Source organism: Gigantopelta aegis, chromosome 14 (genome assembly GCF_016097555.1).
Source record: "Gigantopelta aegis isolate Gae_Host chromosome 14, Gae_host_genome, whole genome shotgun sequence".
Lineage (NCBI taxonomy): Eukaryota > Metazoa > Mollusca > Gastropoda > Neomphalida > Peltospiridae > Gigantopelta > Gigantopelta aegis.
In genome coordinates this window covers 46,271,947-46,295,322 of record NC_054712.1, presented here as the reverse complement: position 1 = coordinate 46,295,322, position 23,376 = coordinate 46,271,947, and the positions used below count along the sequence as shown (strand labels likewise).

At 33.9% G+C, this 23,376-nt stretch overlaps 1 protein-coding gene across 1 annotated transcript in view; it reads right to left on the bottom strand.

The window, feature by feature from the left end:
* LOC121388652 (transcriptional regulator ERG homolog) overlaps positions 1-18,753 on the bottom strand; it is a 19,018-nt gene extending 265 nt beyond the window's left edge. The window contains exons 1-4 of the mRNA XM_041520090.1: positions 18,538-18,753; positions 17,482-17,541; positions 12,215-12,289; positions 1-3,041 (exon numbers count right to left, since the gene is read on the bottom strand). The exon at positions 1-3,041 is cut by the window's left edge and continues 265 nt beyond it. Of these exons, the coding sequence (XP_041376024.1) occupies positions 2,494-3,041; positions 12,215-12,289; positions 17,482-17,541; positions 18,538-18,610 (756 nt within the window). The 5' untranslated portion in view covers positions 18,611-18,753 and the 3' untranslated portion in view covers positions 1-2,493. The remainder of the gene's footprint in view (positions 3,042-12,214; positions 12,290-17,481; positions 17,542-18,537) is intronic.
* Positions 18,754-23,376: the final 4,623 nt, after the last annotated feature.

Here is a 23,376-nt window from a genome sequence, read left to right as displayed (position 1 = left end):
GGACATTGACAACTTTAAAGTGACAGACCCTAGTTTTTAAACACTAAGGCATATTTTTCACCTGGACCCTAGTTTCATCCTGTATAAATGGACACTAAGTTTGGTTAATTTACAAACCTGTGACAAATGTGGATACAACAGAGTGCAACGAGTCTGCGACGTTGAAAATACTCTTACAAATACACTAAAATACGACTCCATAACCGTTACTTCTCAGACGCACGTGCGTTTTCAAAATATAAGTAATGATTGATTTCAGCGATCATAAATGGCTCTAACAGTGACAAATATGCCTTCAGTGTTTAAAAACTAGGGTATGTCCCTTTAATAGACCAAAACTTAATTAAATGGGATTCTTTCTGAAACATTTTGAATAAATTAAGGACAATTAATTTAATATGTGCGTATCTTTTGTTGTTCAGTGTACATATATTATTGTCGCCGATAATATATTTATTATGGAGAAAGTCTGTATGTTGAATACTTGTGTCCAGTCCATTTGTTCTTAAAGACCATAAAACACATTTATCAATTAATTATGTCTTTCTACTTGTGTTTGACAATATCGTGTCTTGGGTCTTGGTCATTTTTATTTTTTTATTTTTTTATTTTATTTTATTTTTTACAAAAAAAAACGAAGTTACATTGTAACTACATCACTATTAATTTTTACAATAATTTGTATTATCGTTATATTTATTACTTTATAAAACTGAAATTTGGTATTAAAACTAATTATTTTCTTTATTAATAATTATTATATTAATTTTGTATGTAAATACAATCAGTGTTTTAATACTGTAGCTTGATAATTAAAAAAAACCTGTTTGTCTGACAACGTTACAAATTATACAGATAAAGACATCCTATACATAACAACAAAAAAAAGAAGAAGAAAAAAGACAGAAAGCAAAAACAGGGAAAAAAGAAGAAAGAAAACTGTTTGGAATATGATGAACAAGATTCATTTGATGTGTGTTCATATTTGCCCTGGACACTGTTTTACACAGTAAAACCACTTGGGTTGTCATAATAGTTTTGTTTTGATTTCAGAACGATCACACGAATACAACTCGTGCCTGCGTTCCTGTAACTAATATCAATGTAATGCTGCTCGACTATATAACATCGCTCTCCTCTAAAACACGACCCGAGCGCTATGTTCTGTTCGTGTTTCACATACCGACGTCGTTGCTAGGAGACATGTAAGGAAAGGAAAGGAATGTTTATTTAACCAAACTTCACCAAATTTAAATCTACCGCTACTTATTGTTTACCATAATTATTTAGACACTTTGTCGATGAAGATATAAATAGGAAACCGAAACAGAAAAATTGTTTTCAACAGACAGAAAAGCACATACCATGTTCTTTGGTGTGCCAGTCGTGCATAGCACAGATTGGGACGGGAATAACCGAGTCCATTGAAGGCGATCGAGCCTATGACCTGTCGCACTCCAAGCGAACTCTCTACCACTGAGCTAAGCTCCGACCCTAGCTAATAATAATACCTTATTTGTGTTTGTTTTTTTCTGTTTACTTATCAACATCTTTGTTAACATTGACTTGTTGTCATTATTTCAGTTCAGTTTCGTGTTCGGTACAGCACTGACGTTGGTGACTAGATAGTTTAAATATCAACTCTGAAATTAAATCAAAATAAAATTATTATTTTTACCTATCTGATTAAACAAAATAAAGCAAGTAATGTGTTTCTCGACTCATTATCATAACATGAATATTCATTACTACGTATCATCGCTATGTTTATTTTCCTCCCCACCACCACGTTTGTCGATCTCATCGCATCGAACTGTGAAGTATGTTTTACTATTACAGACGACATGGAATAGTGTCCGCCTAAATTGCCCTGCGCTATTTCAAAGAGTGTTAACTACACGACGCGTCTCTATACTCCATCCATCACAACCGACCCCAAGTGTCTTCGAGACTACGTCCATCAAACCCAGCCGCTTGACTCGTCCCTATTTCAGCAAGCAAGGCACTTAAGATGGCGATAATATGGCGATAATAGTCAGTCTGTCGTGTCGGTACACGATGCATCGCTGGTCTGATAGGAAATCCAATTTTCCACACTCCCAGATAGAAAAGACAGCCCCAAGTACATCGAGGGAAAACAAAATTAATTGCGGAATATTTTTCTTGTCGTGCTCTTCCGTAATTTCTGATAGGTATCAGTCGTTTCGCCTCTTTATATATGGGCTCGGAGAAAATCACGTATTGATCTGGTGCGTTTTAATCTGTATAAGTCCCGGCTAACATTTCCTTCCATTAATTATGGCGACCCCGACCATTCAATTTGTTTTGCCGATAAGCACCGGTCGATCGGGCGTTCTTGAAAGTTTGAATTTGTTTTCTTGGCAAGAGTCGGTGAGGTCTTTTAGACCCGAGATGATCACGGGGGGAATGTTGATGGCCTAGGGGGCCCCGCTCAGATCTTCCGATTTTAATTAAACTTGGTGCCCAGAGCGATCACGAGTAATAGTGTCCTAGGTGTGACGTCATATGCGACGGGTGGTGCGTCATGCTGTGGTTGTGGATGTTGTGGTGGTAGAGGTTCGGCGGGGCCGACGGCGTTGACCAGTAGTTGGACGACGAACCGAAGAAACCGGAAGTGGATGGCGGCATCGGAGCATGCGTGTTCATGAAATTCAACTTCGGGTTGTGGTGGTAGATGGACGTGGACGCCATGAAGTAGTCTTGCTGGTACTTATAAGCCGCTGGGTCGGGACTCGAGGGCTGCATCGCCTGGGCCAGACCGGCGAAGTCGAACTTGTAGGCGTAGCGCTTGCCGTGCACTTTGGTCATGATGTTCTTGTCGTAGTAGTAGCGCAGAGCGCGACTCAGTTTGTCGTAGTTCATGTTGGGTTTGCTCTTCCTCTCCCCCCATCGCCGCGCCACCTCGTCAGGGTCGGAGAGTTTGAACTCCCCGTTCGTCCCCTCCCACGTGATACAACTCACGTTACCGCTGTCTGACAGTAACTCCAACAAAAACTGCCATAGCTGAATCTGTCCGCTTCCTGGAAAAACAAGAAAATGTAAAAAATTATAGCAATGAAATAAATTACATAAAGTAAAAATAAAATAAAAATAAAAATAAAAATAAAAATAAAAATAAAATAAATAATAAACTACGTGAATGGTTGAGTGTACGAATAACTAAATGAAAACAAAAAGTTAAATGATATAAAGTATATTGATAAATAAATAAATAAATAAATAAATAAATAAATAAAGTATTTGCTTACAAAATGGAAAACTCTAACCCCAACTGTTAAACAAAAATATATGCAAAAATAAATTAATAAACAGAAATAAACAAACAGCAAAAACACGGCATTTAAGATAGCAAATAAAAACATAATCTACATTTTTCTCTTAAATAAAATATTAAATGAATTTTTAAAATGAGCTATTTATCTTTAAGATAATTATATATTAAAAATAAATAAATACTGTAAACTTCAAAAATTAATATATTATCGATAGATGTAATATATAATAAAATAGTTTATGAAACTGGAGTGAGAAATGTTTAGTGCAAAGTAACGCAAACCAAACCATCATTTGTTAATAAAACGTCGGACTTGCTTCATAATACAAATGTATATTGTTTCTAACCTTTTTATACTTGCTAAAGCTTATTGTTAAATTTGTTATATTGTACTATAGATAACACACTTTCATCACGAGATCGCTATATATCACACAAGACGACACACGGTTTTATTTATAGGAAGCCGCGAAATGTGAAACTAAACACAATAAAATATCATCTATACCGAGCACTTTGTTTGACCGATGAATCTTTCAGACTAAGTGTCAGGAAGTATTAACAGTATTGTATTCACTGCGTTCAGTTGTAAGTAGTAATAATTAATAATAGACATATCTGGCAGGAACCTTTTGAACCAGTGTGGGAAATGACGACTCGTGTCTTTGTAATTAACAATTATTGACTTTTATTGATTTTCATAAACCTGAAACGGATCATAAGTTTTGGTTGTATTGGGATGCCAGGGGTTACAGTGACACTGACAGGCATTTGTAAATATCCGGCATCTACTTTTTAACATTTCGTTCAACTAATGTATGTGTTGGAAGCGATAAATCAATCAATCAACCAATCAATCAATCGACCGATCGATTCGATGGATACATCGGCTATTGGGTGTCTAACTAAGGTTGGAGGTTCCAGCGATAAGGAAGAAAAATGTTTTATTTAACGACGCACTCAACACATTTTATTTACGGTTATATGGCGTCAGACATATGGTTAAGGACCACACAGATATTGAGAGAGGAAACCCGCTGTCGCCACTTCATGGATTACTATTTTCGATTAGCAGCAAGAGGTCTTTTATATGCACCATCCCACCGACAGGATAGTACATACCACGGCCTTTGTTACATCAGTTGTGGAGCAATGGCTGGAACGAAAAATAGCCCAATGGGGCCACCGACGGGGATCAATCCTAAACCGACCGCGCATCAAGCGAGCGCTGTACCGGTGAGCTAGGTCCCGCCCCTGGTTGTATTGGGATGCCAGGAGTTACAGTGACACAGACAGGGATTTGTAAATATCCGGCCTCTCCTTTTTAACATTTCATTCAACTAATGTATGTGTTGGAAGCGATAAATCAATCAATCAAACAATGGATGATTAACGACACCTCAGCACGAAAAATACATCGGCTATTGGGTGTCAAACTATGGTTGGAAGCGATGAGTGTCCAGCTATAAGGAAGGAAGGAAGGAATTGTTTTACTTAACGACGCACTCAACACATTTTATTTACGGTAATATGGTGACGGACAAATGGTTCAGGAAGGAAGGAAGGAAATGTTTTATTTAACGACGCACTCAACACATTTTATTTACGGTTATATGGCGTCGGACATATGGTTAAGGACCACACAAATATTGAGAGGAAACCCGCTGTCGCTATTTTATGGGTTACTCTTTTCGATTAGCAGCAACGGATCTTTTATATGCACCATCCCACAAACAGGATAACACATGCCACGGCCTTTAATATACCAGTCGTGGTGCACTGGCTGGAACGAAATATAGCCCAATGGGCCCATCGACGGGCATCGATCCCAGACCAACCGCGCAGCAAGCGAGCGGTCCAGCGATAAGTGCGTATTAATTTGAAGACCACCTACTCTACCTATTTGTTTCTGCACAATCTAAGAAACACACGATTTTAAGACTTGTTGGGTATTTTGTCGTTGTTACGATTTTTAGGACTTGATGGGTATTTTGATGTTACTATTTTTTAGGACCTGTTCGGTATTTTGTTGTTGTTACGATTTTTAGGACCTGTTACCGGCCTCAGTGGGGTCGTGGTTAAACCATAGGCTGATAGGTACTGGGTTCGCAGCCCGGTACCGGCTACCACACAGAGCGAGTTTTAACAACTTAATGGGTAGGTGTAAGACCACTCACTACACCGTCTTCTTTCTCACTAATCACTAACCAACTAACCACTAACCCACTGTCCTAAACAGACAGCCTAGATAGCTGAGGTGTGTGCCCAGGACAGCATGCTTGAACCTTAATTGGATATAAGCACGAAAATAAGTTAAAATGAAATAGGACCTGTTGGGTATTATGTTGGTGCTATTGTTGTGCATTTTGTTGTTCAGAATTAATGATAGTTTATTTGTAGCTACTATAACCCTTTCTGTCTTTTTAATTCCGGAAATTAATACAATATTGCACTTATATTCCCAAGCTTACAATAACAATTTCAGATATTATAGTTCAGTATTGATTTTCGTCTACAATAATTTTGTGCGTTTCAATGTATGCTTTCTTTCCAGTAACAAAGCTGAAATAATTGACTCTGATGGAATCGCCAATTTAATTTACAGATACAATGCTTTGTATTTGAGATTTTTAACAGCTGATAATATTCAAGCTCTGTATTCATAAACGTTAACGTCTGATACTTATATACATGTACATACTTAAAGTATGCAGATAAGTATCATTCATTGACACAATCACGTGTATGAATATGGAGCCAGAATAAGTACATGTTAACAGACCACTCCACTTTATTTTATTAGCTACAAACTGAGAATAGTCCTTCTAAATGTGATTTTAATTCGTCTGTTGTAAACACACTTACACACAGCGGAGACTTAGTTTTGTTTAACGACACCACTAGAGCACATTGATTAATTAATCATCGGCTATTGCATGTCAAACGTTTAGTAATTCTGGTTCCTAGTCATCAGAGGAAACCCGCTACATTTTTCCTAATGCAGCAAGGGATCTTTTAAATGCACTTTCCCGACAGACAGGAAAACACATACCACGGCCTTTGACCAGCCACAGCGGAGACATACATACATGTATATAGCAAGTAAATATAATATAATTTGAATATAACACCCATAACACGTATAATGTGTGTTCTGTGTGAAAAAAGAAGATATTTGTACCCGTAACAGACATCTTTTAAAACGTCCAAATACCAATGAAGTGGGGGGGGGAAAATCGTTTCGTTTACTGTTCTTTCATATGATTTTTTAAGGGTTGTGGGAAGCGAATTACCGTCAACTATATTTTACTTGTGTATTAATTGATTTCTAACTAGGCGAGGATTGGAGAACACGGTAGTAGTAGTAGTAGTAGTAGTAGTAGTAGTAGTAGTAGTAGTAGTAGTAGTAGTAGTAGTAGTAGTAGTAGTAGTATAATTATAAGTAGTAGTGGTAGTGGTAGTGGTAGTGGTAGTAGTAGTAGTAGTAGTAGTAGTAGTAGTAGTAGTAGTAGTAGTAGTAGTAGTAGTAGTAGTAGTAGTAGTAGTAGTATCAGCAGCAGCAGCAGCAGTAGTAGTAGAAGTAGTATATGTAATAAAATATGTTTTAAATATTTGTTATCGAACAGGATACTATAAAAAATATTCCAAAACATCCAACAACTAAAACACAACTAACTCAATTACTTTCATACTCATCTCCAAGAATCTACCATTTTAATGGAACATACATTTTACCCCTGAATGTTTAACATACTGATAAAAATGGGGGGGGGGGGGGGGGGGGTGTTGACAGATAATGCTCATCTTCGGATCAAAAGTGACGTATCAATAAAGTCGACCTTTGAGATAAAAACCTAATTGTTCGTTCAGGACGAACATCTTACTGAATTACGCTTTCTACAAAAGACAAATAAACGAAGTTTGTCCGAATCCTCTGTTGGTTGAGAACGACACAAAGCGCGTGCGTGACGCGGGCCCGCCATTGCGTGATGAGGTGACGGGGCGATTGTCCGGGCGGGCGCTCAATGCAGGGCCAACGAGGGTAGTAATTGTGAACAAACTTGCAGCATGGGTTATAACATTGATGACACGAACGGCGATCGTACTGTTAATAGACCAAGTGAGGGTGAATCACTGCCTCACACGAACCGCAATTTCACCGTTTAACATATTATTACCATCACATTTGCATATTGTTTTGTCCAATCCACTTTTCAGCGATTAGAACGAGAGTTAAATTATTGGGTAATGTATTTTCTACAGACATGAGATTTGGTCATCAATGAAATTGTCTGAGACATTTAAATATTTTATTATTGTTAAATTTTGTTGTTGTTGCATATTATTGTTATTTTATTATTGTTATTTTATTATTATCATCATCACCATTACCACCATCATCATCATCATCATTATCATCATTATTATTATTATCATATTTTATCTTTATTTCTATTTCGAAAGTTATATTTTGTTTTCTTTATGTTGGGTGAAATATTATTTTCATTTCTTATTAGACGTGTATAGTTAGGTTTACTATTGTGTACCCTGTTTTTTTAACCTATGCAATATAATTTGTAAAACAAATGAAAGGTAATGAAATATAAAAAAGAAAAAGAAAATTCATATACATAATTTGGTCATTGTTTTTAGCAAACTGCAAGCTCTTTTCTCTCCCTGTTAAAAGAGATGAACGGTTTATCAACACGCAAAATCGCACACGTACCCAAATAAATTGCTCGTCATGAAAAGGAAAAGTGTCTTGGGTGTTAAGAAAATTAAATTGTTAATAGGAGGCGTATGCACCCGCCATTAACGTTATGTTACTTATAACATAATTTTATTTAGAAATAAATTACGAATTCAATAGCGGCGTCTAGTGGATCCTTTATTTACATGTCTTGCTCTTGCCTTTTCTTTTTTTTCTTCTTTTCTTTCTGGTTTGGGTGGTCAAATTATTTTCCAGTCGTTGTTTAATATTTTTTGTTTGGGTTTTTGTAAATTATATATATATATATATATATATATATATATATATATATATATATATATATATATATATATATATATATATATATATATATATATATATATATATATATATATATTTGTTTCGTTATTTGTTGTTTGTTTATTTTATTTTATTTTAATGGTGTTGTTTGCGGGGGGTTATTGTTGTTGTTGTTTTAACATTTTTGCTTTTCTTGTTGTTTAATGTTATTGCGTTTTGTTTTAGGGGTTTATTGTGGATTTTTGTCTTAGAAATATTATTTTAGGAAATACAAAACACAAACCAATTAAATCAAACATAGATCTAACTAGCAGCACTGTTATCGCTGTTTTAACCACATTGGATTTTACAAACATCACGCCCTACTCGGGCTTAATAGACAAAATCAACTGACAAAAATATTATTTTAAAACATTCAAACGGGGAAATAGACAAAGCCCCGACAAGGTGTAATTCTACGGGCTTTTGTTATAGTGGAGAGTAGGCTCCGTAGGCTTTCTTTGTCGCGTGGATTATCCCGCCAATTACCTGTGTCACGATCTCACCTGTGTATTGTTAAGCTTAAGTGATTCATAAATCGCCGCTATTGTCGATTTCACAATTGTCCATTCTCTGATAGTTAATTTCAAAGTTTAGGCGCGAGGTGGAGTGCTTCAAAACAACGTAACCGCGCGTTGTAACGAATGCCCTGTGCGTCGGGTGTAAAAGTATTACAATCGGTTGACACTCACAAAGTGTGTTTTAATCCTGGGCATTAAGATTGAATTTTATTCTTTGACAAGGAATTAATGTTTGTAAATGAGAGCAGTAATGAGAGACTCGGAGATTTAAAATAACCACGATGTGGTTGATAGAAAAAAACCCACCTATAAATATTATACTCTGTAGTCAGGCTAGGGTTTTCGCTGAGATGTTTATATTTTGTTTAGGTTTAATTATTAGCATCTTTTGTAATATAATTACAGTATTACTAGCAATAGAATCAAGTTATTGATAATAATCACAAGTTTTAAATAATAATTATATATATATTGTATCGTTTTGTAATTTAATAATTTTAATAATAGCTAGATAAACTAATGAATGAATGAATGAATGAATGAATGAATGAATGAATGAATGAATAAATAAATAAATAAAAAATAAAAATAAGTAGTTATTACAAAATGTTCCTAATACAAAATTATTTCACAATTTGCCTCTTTGAAATAAATGTGTTGCTATTCCTATCGTTTCATATATATATGAAACCTCGCAAAATCGGACCCTCTGTATACCGGAATTCTCTCAAAACCAGACGTTTTTCAAGGTGCCCTTTTAAATATCATTACAGAACCTCTTTAAACCGGATGTCTCTAACAACCGGACATTTTACTTGGTCCTGAGTGTGTTCGGTTTAGGAAGATTTCATTATATATAATTATATATATATATATATATATATGTATGTATGTATGTATGTATGTATGTATGTATGTATGTATGTATGTATGTATGTATGTATGTATGTATGTATGTATGTGTGTGTGTGTGTGTGTGTGTGTGTGTGTCTGCGTGCGTGTGTGTGTGTGTCTGCGTGTGTGTGTGTGTGTGTGTGTGTGTGTGTGTGTCTGCGTGTGTGTGTGTGTGTCTGCGTGTGTGTCTGCTTGTGTGTGTGTGTGTGTGTGTATTACTGAAATCATGACCAATGAGTGGATCGATGGTTAGATGGATCGATAGACGAATGAATGGATGAATGAATGGATGAATAAATAAGTTAATGACATATATTAGAACATATGGAAATTGTCATGCAATGCATATACGCTTCTTGTTTCTTTATTTACGAAACCAGACATGTTTCCGCTTATTGTTGTTGTGTTTGTATGTACGAGTGTGTATCAAGACGATGTGGTGTGTGTTTTTATTCATGTTTTATTGCACACGAAATGAGACTAGAAATGTGTTGATTTCACAAGATATATAACTAAACTAGTTTTTAACAGTACTATATTCAGTAGCGATTGTCTTTTCTACTGTTCCCCGTGTTTTAATCATTGGCAGCTAGTAATAATTATTTCTAAAACCCAAATGGTTTATCTCTGAATTTAAATGTAAAGTATCAGAAGGTAATTAAAACGGAATTGATAAAAAATAAAAAATAAAAAATAAACATACAGTGTTAAAGTTCGTTTGCGTCAAAAGGGAACCGATGAATTGGCATATGACTCCATAATGAATCATGTTAAAATATATCAAAATATCAAAATATACTACTCTGTTTTAAATCCATACATTTTTAGTATAAATAAAACAGTTTTCTTATCAAATTAGCATCAGACTGAGTAGGCTAAATCGTGGGGTTTTTTATACATGGATGAAGACAACTTATGGAACAGCCAGTCCGTTTGCGGCGAAACTATATAATTGTATAATGCTAAACTCATATAAAAACATATTGTTAGTTTTAAATCTATACCAACTTTCATTAAAAACAATTACCAAATAATTCTATGGACAAAAAAGTAAAAAACATTTTATCAAACTGAGTAGATTAAACTCGTTTATAATAGAGAGGGAAGACAAAATGGTGGAACAGCTAAGGTACGCAGTTTCATCTAAAGTAATCGATATACACATAAACTGAAGGCAGAATTATTGATACTTCACCTTGGCTATTGCGTATAGAAATATGTGGAACTAAGCAACAAAACCAATTAAAAAAAATTCTGTATACAATGTATATGATTTGATGAATTAATTGTTTATTGAAGTGAAATGATAATACACATAAAACTGTATAATGTGTTTTTATTGTGTCATATATCGTCATTTAGCCTAAATAGGCTTATTAGGCATAAAAAACATTCTAATACATGTATCTAATATGTATTGAATAAAACCCATATATGGTATACTAAGTATGTCTACGTAGTCTAATAACAAAATATATTCCCAGTAGTTTTACATAAATAAAATTTCCATATATATAATTATTTGTCTGGAAAGTACTTAAATAGTTCATGGTATTGCACAAACAATAAATAAATAAATAAATAAATAAATAAATAAATAAAATAAATAAAAATAAATAAATAAATAAAAATAAATAAATAAATACTTAAATATTCCATGGTATTGCACAAACACAAATATATAAAACTAACAGGCAAACAAATAAATGAAGTATGTACCTATTTCTTTTGTACATGCAATAAAACGTTATTAAACCAGTCCACAAATTCGTATGTATTAAGTTATTGTTCAGACAATTACTATTAAATAGTCGTGGGAAGCTAAATAACAAAATCTATACTCCATATTTTGTATGTGTATTAAAATCAGCACGCAGGAGTTTGGTATTTGTTTTAAATTTATGTCGCATGCAAGTAGGATGCCGGTTATTAAAAAAGGTTAAAAGGACCAATAACATCTGTTCCAAGTCCTTTTGTATATGCAATAGTATAATGTTTAGGAAATTAGTAAAACAATAGTTTATCCCCAAATATATTTACATATACACAACAAAATCCGCAATTATTATGTTTGTCTGAAAATCACTTAAATATAATAGTTGCCTGAAAGGAATGGCAGCTACAGACAAACTATTTTGTATGATTAGTAAAACATGCTATCAGACCAGATATAAATCCGGCTGTAGTATTTGTTGTCTATTAGCTGAATTCATATTCATTCCATCTTTAAACACTGTCTGTAACCCGACACCCTCAACACACGTCCCTGATAATAACTATGAACCAAACACACGGACCGAGGTCTTTGAACGACTACAAACACACACACACACACACACACACACACACACACACACGGAGAGACGTGAAAATAATAGAACACGCAAACCCTGTAAATATTGGTTAAAGAGATTTCTATCCATGACAGTCACGTGACCGACTCCAACAACTTACCCTGAGGCCGCCACGGTGTGTGTGTCGAATCCAGGGGCGACTTGGCGATCGGGGGGAGTCCATTGTGGGGGTAGTCTGTAAAAACAAATAGAGAGGGGGTTATTGCACGTGCTGACCCCGACTCGGAGAGGTCATGCCCCGGGGGTGGGGCTTAACAAGGCTGTAGAATTAATCCAGCTACCGTAATAAGCGCGTGAGGTGAGTTATAAGGTGGGTGTGTCCCTCGGCAGGGGTCGCGCCCGCCGTGAGCTAATTTACCCACGACAGCAAGACGTTTGTGATCCCGTAATTAGGCACATTACTGGGTTTGAGGGAGTCACAAAGAGGCAAACAGAACGAAATAAGCGTTATTGATGTATTAGTTGCGGTTATTGTACAAGTGATAAGGAGTTACAAAGAGTTGGGGGCTGGGATCGATATTTCGTGTTTAACTACAACAAAGCACACCCATTCAAAATATTTTGACACTTTATTTTTCAAATGATATTGTCATTTTGAAATTAATTAATTTTCAGTTCAAAACATTATGTTTTTTAAAGTCTAGTTGTCAAAATAGATAGATTTCAAAAGTGGAAATATTGTGTGTTATTCCTCATTCATTCATTCATTCATTCATTTTTACCATTCATTAATTTGATCATTATTTCACTCATTTATTATTTCATTCATCCACTCATCATTCCATTTATTCATTTATTCGTTATATAAATAATTACAATAAAATTGTTTCTTTCCACGAATCACTAGTTTCTTTCAAAATCCTCTTGTAATATTCTCTGTTCCTCTGTTTGATTTTTATTGAAATAAGTACGTATAGTATTGCTATCATAGGCTATGTAATTGTCGCCATTAATATATATTGTATGTATAGAGGAGAGGAAACCTAGTAAATTAAAACATCTGTGACAAATCTGTTGCTGTTTCTGCAATAACATATGTTTGTAATCAAGCAACAAAATATTAAAGGGCATAATTTGCTGCAATGTGCAATGTTCAAGGTGTTATCGACTAAAAGAGACTTTTTAATGATTGTAATTACATATCAAATATATTTTTCTGCATAAAATATTAGTGGCTGTATATTAAACGTGTTTCTGGTCGTTCAAATATTTGTACTAGGTTAAATTTCGTTTTATTCCCCCAATTGTTTTGTTTTTTTGTACGTACGAAATTATTTGAAGATAAAGTCCAGTTTGAGCTTCATACAAATATTAAGACGACCAGAAACACATTGAATATACAGACACTGATATTCTAAGCAAGAAAATGTATTTAATATGTAAGTTTAATCGTAGAAATAGTTTATTAGTCGGAAACATCTTACAATGCAGCAAACTCAGGAATGTCTCTTTACAAACAAATTTCCAAACAGTAAAACGAGTATATTGATTTTATACAAGAATGTGATTTTCTTCTGGCGATGATATCTTTAATGTTTTGTTCAAAGAACAACAGTAATTTTATACAAACAATAACTGCTTAGAGTGTGCATTAAAATATTTATAATTATTATACAGATTTCTAATATACACTATAGTAGTGACGTCAATCTTGAGCAAATCATTTCGAGTGTTTGTTTAACAACACCTCAGCATATTTTAAACTACGGCTATTTTGTGATTAACAGTTGGTTATTTTGACACGTGGTCGAGTGAGAAAGAAGAGAAACCACGTCCGTTACATAGGCTACTCTTGCCGATAAAAAGGATCTTTTATATGTCATTTCCCATAGGCAGGACAGTACATACCACGGTATTTGACGTACAAGTCGTGAGGCACTGACGGGGACGTCCAAAACATGAATCTATCAAGGGTGATCCATTGTACTTTAGTTTCAATCTTGATTTGAGTAATGAACAAATTGATCCCCTGGGAGCGGCTGTCCTTCTACAGACCTGACACTAGATAGAGATTCGTGGAACCATCTACTAGTTTGACAAATCCCCATTCGACTCTATATTGTGCAGAGATAGGTTTTGATCTCGGATAACTTTTTATTTTGTTCAGATCCATACCATGGATAAAACTGACTTTGTAAAATAACCATTGCAATAGCCAGTGGTATTTGAAAATAACACAATGTACAAGAGTAAGTGACATGTTATGATACCTTCTGGTGACTGATTAATTAGATATTTAATTTAGAACGGAGAAACAAGCTTACGTGAACACCTGTAACAATCAGACAACTGCATTCAAATGCTTCTTTTTATTCCTGTTTGCTTATCTGGGTTTTTTGTCTGTCTGTCTGACTGTCTGTCTCTCTCTGTATGCACCTATATGTGTACGTACAGACGAACGGACGGACGGATGGATGGATTTATGGATGGATTGATCGATGAATAAATGGATGGATGGATGGATGGATGGATGAATGAATATTTATATACTGTATGTATGTATGTATGTATGTATGTATGTATGTATGTTGCCTATTTTATTAATCACAGTTTCAAAGTTTAGTTAATAAATCATATCGTATTATATCATTGTCATGATTAGGTTATTTTCTAAAACAATACTATTACTAGTATTTGATTGTTGACGAACGAAAACGTATATTTTAACATGTATAGGTATATCATTGGAACATACTGAACAAATATTTTTTACATTTTTATTTTAATACTGACACTGGAAATAAGGAAGGTAACAACCCAATGTTACCACTCACTGTATACTGATGTAAATTTGTTATAAGATCAAAGCCGTTTTACAGACACACTGATACGGGTATTGCATATCGATGTGTCTGGAAAAAAACCCGGTTTATATATATATATATATATATTAAAATGAACTTTTATGTACAAGCCTTTTTAGAGTTGTTGTTATCTTGTTCGTTTAACTGTTTTAACAAATGAGTTAAAACCGGACAGACAGATAGACAGACAGACAGACAGACAGACAGACGGGTAATTTATTAACATCTAATCTTACGTGCATCACACTTGTACACAATAAAACAAGCATAAAACTACATAAACCATTACTTATGGAATTATGAGAGACAGTATAGTTAAATAATACAAGTATGTACAATTACAATTATAATGATAACACTAATGTGTATATCAAAAGTCTCCACGACGTTGTAAAATATAAACACAGGTTGTGGCTGCTATAAATGCAAGGTTAGGCTTTGACATTAAAAGACATACCTTTTCTAAAACAGGTAACAACATACAATCGTTACAACGGCATATTGGAACAAATTAAAACGAATATCCTCATACCAGATCACATACACCATTGTTTAATACTGGCATTGCCGTAAATTGGTTACATATTAAAATATAATTAATGTATAAACACAAGCACACTGTAATAGCTATGATTTTCACAATTGTAAATATTGTGGGAGGTTAAGTAATACATGTGCATTTAAGAAAGTTAACAAATCAACCGGTTTCAAATTACTATATTCGTGTTCTTAGGAATACAAAAAAGTTATTTTAAAATAAATAAATAAATGTATATGCTTGCGTAATTAACAACACAGCTACATAATTTTATTCCGATAGAGAACTAATTTTATACGTTAATTTTAGCCTTCGAAACCCATATGCATATACTTCGATATAATAAATTTAAAATCTCACAGAAGACGGTATAAACATGAATTCAGTGTTTCGTTAAACCGCACAAAGTGTTCATGATAACTGTTAATATTTACTCCTTTTTTATTACGTGGAATCAAACACGATTTTCAATAATAGAAAAAGAAAGCCTTTTTACTTGTTTTGTTTTTTATACTTTTGAACTACCACTTGATTATTTGTCCTAAAGCTATTTGCATATGGAGACTATTTTACTGAAAATACATTTATAAATAGAAATGCATGCAAAACGAAATACTTGTATTATGGTAAAAAAAAAACCACCCTCAAATATAAAATTAACGGTAAAACGCAAAATAATTCAATAATCTCAAAACACGACCTATTTAAATGACCGTGGAGAAATATGAAGATTCTTTACGAGGGTATTAACAATACTCTCGTTTGCCACCCATGTATTAGTACGTTATGAGGTTCGTATTGAAAACATATATTTATTTACAGAATTATCATATTACTCAGTATTAGGATTTCTTTTAAAATAGATAACAGGTCTGAATCAGAATCAGTTTATTCGCCAAAGTCAGCATCACTGCAGACGCAAAATCGTCAAGAATACAAACACAAACCGAACTGTTGTATAATGAGTTACACTGTACAAATGCTGACAATTACGTAAATATTAATTTTTAGGTCGATAAATTATGTCATTTAAGGGAATTATTTTATTTTTAATTCTACTATTTATGTTTAGAAAAGAAGAACGACAACAATGTGTTATGTAAAGAGAAGATAGAATGAAGAAAGTGAATCTTTTTAAAAACCTGTTTTTAAATTAAAAAAAATGTTTATTAAATCCGAAAAGACGAGGTTAGATAAACTAATAATAATAATAATAATAATCTTAATTTCGTAAATTGGCTGGGGAAAATTGACAAATGTGAAATCATTATAGCAGTTGGAACTATTACTTTATTATTTGTTTCACATTAACAGGTTTTAGTGCGACCCAAAGTCCCTATTTCTCATATGTCGGAAAGCTGGAAATACATTTTGAACAGTTTATTTTCTAATAACATATTTCACGCTTTGTTTTTGTTTAATTAGTTTAGTGAACGAGTCTCACTGCCGTGTATTTAATATTAAACTGGGTCGCTCTATCAACACAATTTTATGAATTCTTAAATTTTCGTTTCAATTCCTGTGGCTCAAGCGAAACATTCAGAAGAAAAGGGAAACTTATTTGACATGTTAAAGTGTGTATTTGATTGAAGTTTGAACTACTAGCAGCCGCCGCCCTGTTCGTGGAGGGCCAATCAAATTAGCAACACACAATTTAATTGGATCGCCTTACGCTGACAAATTTAATATTAATAGTTACACAACTACGCCCCAATATCACATAAATAACAAACACACATTGAAATATTTCACCGATGTATGTTGGGTTTTTTTTTAGAAATGTTAAATATATTGTATTTATTATATTAGAGGTAAAATATTTATTATTAAGCCAAATATAAAGCATACGTAAATGTATATATTAAACTGACTCTGTTTAATTTATTTCCGTATTGACTAAAATATCCGGGGTAACTATTTTTCTAAATATATTACACATAAAGTAAAAACATATTGCACGTAAAATAAAAAATATATTACGTGTAAAATAATTATTATAAAGTGTATTAAAAACGGTTTACTTACATGATGTTTGGTTCTGTGGGCTGGGTTGAGGCGTCCATGCAGTTTTTGCATATGACGGATCTAAAAACAGAAAACATTATTTTAAAATCTTATTTAGATAATCAGAAGAAATAGAAATACAAAAGAAAGAAAACGAAAAAAAACACCCCAAAAATACTTTTTTAAACATAATAGTATTCGGCAGTGATTGAGACTGACAGAAAAGACTAAAAGACAAAACCTGACAGACAGACAGAGGACAGGGAGACAAACGGACAGGGATACATTTATGTCGGGATGAACATGAAAATGCGTATGAAATTATAAGACAGAAATATAACGCAAAGAATATTTGTAAAATGAATAAAAATTCGATTTTGTTTTCTCTGTGCCTCTTTTTACAATGCATAACTTCGAAATTATATGCCACAATTAAGTATATACTAAAGAGAGATTTTAAAATAAAATATGATTACATATGTTATAGATAGATAAAACATAATACAAATTGTTAGAGTTTTGCCACAGAAAAGAAACGCACAAATAAAATGAAGATAGTCAAATATTACTTTGACTGTAGCCTTGAACTGACAAACAATATATAAGTTAATAAACGATGAAATAATCAAAATATTATTAAAATAATTATGAAGTCAGTTAATGACTGATCAAAGAAAACAATATTAATTTGATATTAACCGAGTACTGTTCCATGTTAATCCATTTTGTTAAAATTGTCATTAAAAGAAATATTGAAAATCACAAAACTAAATTAGTCACTTGTTTTAATCCGTTTACACTTAAATACACACGCTGCTCTCGAGAAGTTAAAAAAAACCTGAAAACTAAATAAATAAATAATTAGTTCTAAGATTATTTAAATAGCATTTGACTATTTGAATATATTCACGTCTGAAAAGAGAAAACTCGAAAGTGTCGTGAGCGTTTCAAGCACAGAGAAATTTATTCCATTCAGCACGGCGGAACCACGGCCATTTGGGAAAAAAGGAGAGCGGTAGTGGTCGCCGTGGTAACACCGGTTCGGGCGAACTGAACACCTCCAAGTGCGGAACCTACCCGGAAACACCATTCCCGGCAAAGAGCCGAAAGTACATGGTCTATAATAGTCCTGTTGCTTCAAGCTTTGCATCTTCGTTTGGAAATCCGGTAGTGACAAACGTCGGCCCGACGGTCTCGCAGACTGTTGATTGTTCTTATGTATTTAATTATTCTCCTTCCAACCCCGCTTCCGAAAAGCGCGAAGTGCAATTTCCCGACGGAATGGTAGCTCCTCCTTAGTCCCGGTTACAACCGGTTACAAGAAAATCTTGTTGGAAGTAAGGGAGGAAACCTCGAAGCGGCGATTTTAAATGAGTTCCGAAACGCCTCGGCTATAGGGTTAGGGAGGTTTTCATTGATTTATCGCCGCCGACATTTACACTAAAGTCATGTTTAATCAAAATGCAATCACTCCGGCCAATCATGATCGCAATTACACGGTGCGCGATGATCATTGGGCAGAGCGGAGAGCGCCGTCTATTGTCGATACGCCTTCCCTAGGACGCGTCGCCTAGGAAACGAGACTTCACGCACGTGTAGCCATGTTTACAACCGCTAAAAGCGACAATTCACTGGGAAAAAAACCCTATATTTTTTCTTTGCCTTTTTGACAAAATGTATTTAGTGGTCTTATTAAAGAATTCAGATTTGATTCATAGTATATATATTTTTTCTAAATTAAAAAATGGCCGTGTAAAGAATACAGAAATGGTTTCTACCACAAATCACTTTAGTTTCGTTTCGCCTCGTTTCGTTTATTGATTTAACATTTTATATTCTCCACAGTTTATTGGCTTTATATATTGGCCTTATTTGTGGTGAAAAAGTAAAGGTTAATATTATATAAACTACATTAATTTCAGCTATCTAACATCGATTATGATTGAATGGTGGAGTGTTTCTACTCATGCCGACCTGTTACCGTTACCGTTTGATTAATGTGTGTGCTGACAGTACATAACGACTATTAATACACGACATGAATGGTCACTCTCAGCCACTGGTAACATTATGTTGACCAGAGGTCATTAGCTTAACAGGGACACACAGAACAGAGGGACGGGGCAGAAGGGAGGCAGCTAAACCTTCCCAGGAACAATACAAAAAGGTTTCTCTTTTATTTAAAAATGTTTTGTTTTATGTGACAATCATATTTTTTAACTCTTGAAAATCACCCATCCCATCCCACCTACCCACCCCCACCCACACGACATCCAGTTACGTTTGCCTAGAAAGAGACCTATGTAATATTGGAACACTAACTTGTGGATGACATTATTAAAATTGGATGAGGTGGGTACATATTAATGTTGGCAATGGCTAGTAGGAATCTCCCTGCTATCTCAGTTTGTGGTTTGAATCCCCTCAGTGTAAGTGAATATATCTGTCTCAGGTGTAATGAGTGAAATGGTTTGACAGGAGAGACCAATTCAGTTGTGCTTAAATCTTTGTCGTGTATTTTAATATAATCTTTCCTTTGTTACCTATACAATAGCAAACTTTATTTAGTTTGTGTTGGGTTTGAACTTGTACACTGGTAAAGCATAGTTTCTAACCCATTACAGTGGTAGATCTTGGTTTATAACCTATACAGTTTTAGAATTAGTTTTGGGACCTATACAATAGTAATTTTGATTTATAATCTATGCAAAAGTAAGTTTGGTTTCTGACCTGTGCAATAGAGATTTTGGTTTTTAACCTAAACAAAAGTGTGTTTTTTTGTCGGACCTATAAAATAGTAATTGTGGTTTTTAACCTATATAATAGTAAAAAGTTTTTAACCTAAACAATAGTAATTTTGGTTTCTAACCTATACAATAGTAATTTTGTTTTTTAACCTATACAATAGTAATTTTGGTTTTTAACCTATACAATAGTAATTTTAGTTTTTAACCTATACAATGGTCGGTTAATGTTTCTAATCTATACAGTGGATGGTTTTCGTCCTAAACCTCAATAACAGTAGATACTGGTTTATAAACCTATACAATAGCTGATCTTTATTTTAACCTATAGAATAGTAGATGTTGGTTCTTAAGCTATCCGACAGTGGATCTTGCTTTGTAACCTCCACAATGAAGTCGTGTTTTGTAACCTATTCAATGATATCTTCGTCGTATGTAATGCATACAGTGATATATTTGTAACCTATTCAATGATAAATTGTGTCGATTTTAAACTTACTTCTTGGGTTTTAAGTTATACATTGTATCTTGCATTAGGTTTCTAACCTAAATAATGTATCCTGATTTGTAACCTATAGAATGATATCTTGATTTTTAACTTAGGTGGTGCTAGATCTTAGTTTTTAACGTTTCATGTTAGTAGACCGTCGTTTTCAACTTACAATGGTAGTTTGAAATAGACCTACATGTATGAAAGTTACGTTGTTAAATACTATTTAGTAAAATATATTTAACAACAATTAGTAGTTTCCAAAACAGTTAAGATGAAAAAGCAACAACAAAACAACAACAACAATGATGATGATGATGATGATGGTGGTGGTGGTGATGATGGTGGTAGTGATAATGATGGAGATGATGATGGTGGTGATGCTGTTGATGATGATGATGATGATGGTGATGGTGATGATGATGATGATGGTGATGATGATGATGATGATGATGATGATGGTGGTGGTGGTGGTGATGATGGTGGTAGCGATAATGATGGTGATGATGATGATGATGATGATGATGGTGGTGATGATGATGATGGTGATGATGATGATGATGATGATGATGATGGTGATGATGATGATGATGATGATGCTGTTGATGATGATGATGATGATGATGGTGATGGTGATGGTGATTTTATGATAATAATAAAGAATGTTTTTATAATAATAATAATAATAATAATAATAAAAGATAATGATGATAATGATGAATGAATGAATGAATGAATGAATGAATGAATGAATGAATGAATGAATAAATGAATGAATGTTTAACGACACCCCAGCACGAAAAATACATCGGCTATTGGGTGTCAAACTATGGTAATGCAAATAAATAAAGTGATGATCAACATCAATATAAAAATTCAAGGTTTAAACAAAAACAGTGTAAAGAACAGTGTAAAGAACTGTGCAAAAACACAAATATCACAGAAGTTTACGGATACTGAATTTTACTCAAAACTTCAAGTTTGTGCTGTATTGGCCATTCTCAAAGAGAATGTTACACCCCTGCACCACGGTGAGGTTACAGCACACGCAGGGGATAATGATAATGATGATGATGATAATAAAGAGCCTGTTTTCATTATATATATCAAAAACGAAATGTTAAAGGGACATTCCTGAGTTTACTGCAATATTTAAGATGTTATCGACTAACAGAGACATTTTAACGATTGTAATTACATATCAAATATATTTTTTCTGCATAAAATATTAGTGGCTGTATATTCAACGTGTTTCTCATCGTTCTCATATTTGTACTAGGTTAAATTTCATTTTATTTCCTGAAAAACGTTTTTTTTTGTACGTTCGAAATTATTTGAAGACAAAATCCAGTTTGGGCTTCTTGCAAATATTAAGACGACCAGAAACATATTGAATATAAAGACACTGATATTCTAAACAAGAAAATACATTTAATATGTAAATTTAATCGTAGAAATATTTTATTAGTCGGAAAGATCTTACAATGCAGCAAACTCATGAATGTCCCTTTAAGTTGTTCATCCTATAATGATAATTTATTATCTAACAGACTGCACACATTATTTTATGATTACAACATGGAGATTTTCATCATTTGTTTTGTATGTGATGCATTAAGAACATTGATCTTGCTTTAAAGTCGAAAATGTGTTTGTTCAAACGGAAATAATAGTAATAAGAGAAGCATTAACTTCCTTCTTTCATTTTTGTTGTTTACTAGTTTCAGCCTTTAATTCAAATATCTTTGTACATTGTATAATGATTATTATTATTTCGATTTTTTTTTCTTCCTTAAGGAACATCGACTAAATTTATCTCATAATATGGCAACTCACTTCTTTTGTCCTATTTAAAGTTGTATCTTTGTTCAGACAAATGCTTAATGAGCTCTGTCCGCTGCTAGTTTTGATTTAGCAAATTAGTTTGAGAATGGAAGTCTTCTTTTGGTGGTGCAAGAGAGATGAAATCTCCGTTAAAGGATTTCCTCGGGAGTGGCTGTCCTCTTATAGACGAGGCACTAGATATTTATAGAATAATCCTCTATTTTGTCAAACACTCATTGGACTCTCCATTGTGCAGAGATGTGGCCCTGATCACGTATTACGGTTTTGTCGTTCAGATTGTATAGCTTTGTGTAAACTTTGCATACCTTTATCGTTTAAAAATAAATGAAACGTTTCAAACTGGACTGTGTAGGTTTTTCATGAATTCCAAAGTCTGAGTCTCAGTTGGGGTTGGGGATTGGCGTTTGGGTTTTGGGTTTTTAGAGTGATGTTATGATATGGATCTTGGGGCGGGACATAGCCCATTGGTAAAGCGTTCGCTTGATGCACGGTCGGTTTAGGATCGATCCCCGTCGGTGGCTATTTCTGTTCCAGTCATGGTATGTACAATCCTGTCTATCGGATGGTGGATATAAAAGATCCCTTTCTGCTAATCGAAAAGAGTAGTTCATGAAGCGGTGACAGCGGGTTTCCTCTCTCAATATCCGTGTGGTCCTTAACCATATGTCTGACACCATATCACCGTAAACAAAATGTGCTGAGTGCGTTGTTAAATAAAACAGTTCCTTCCTTGGTATTGATTTGGGTTATTGTTATGCTTTGGTGTAGGCTTGGGGTTGAGGTTTCGGTTCAGGTCAGGTGTATGATTAGGGCTGTTTGTAAAGTACCAGTTTTGTG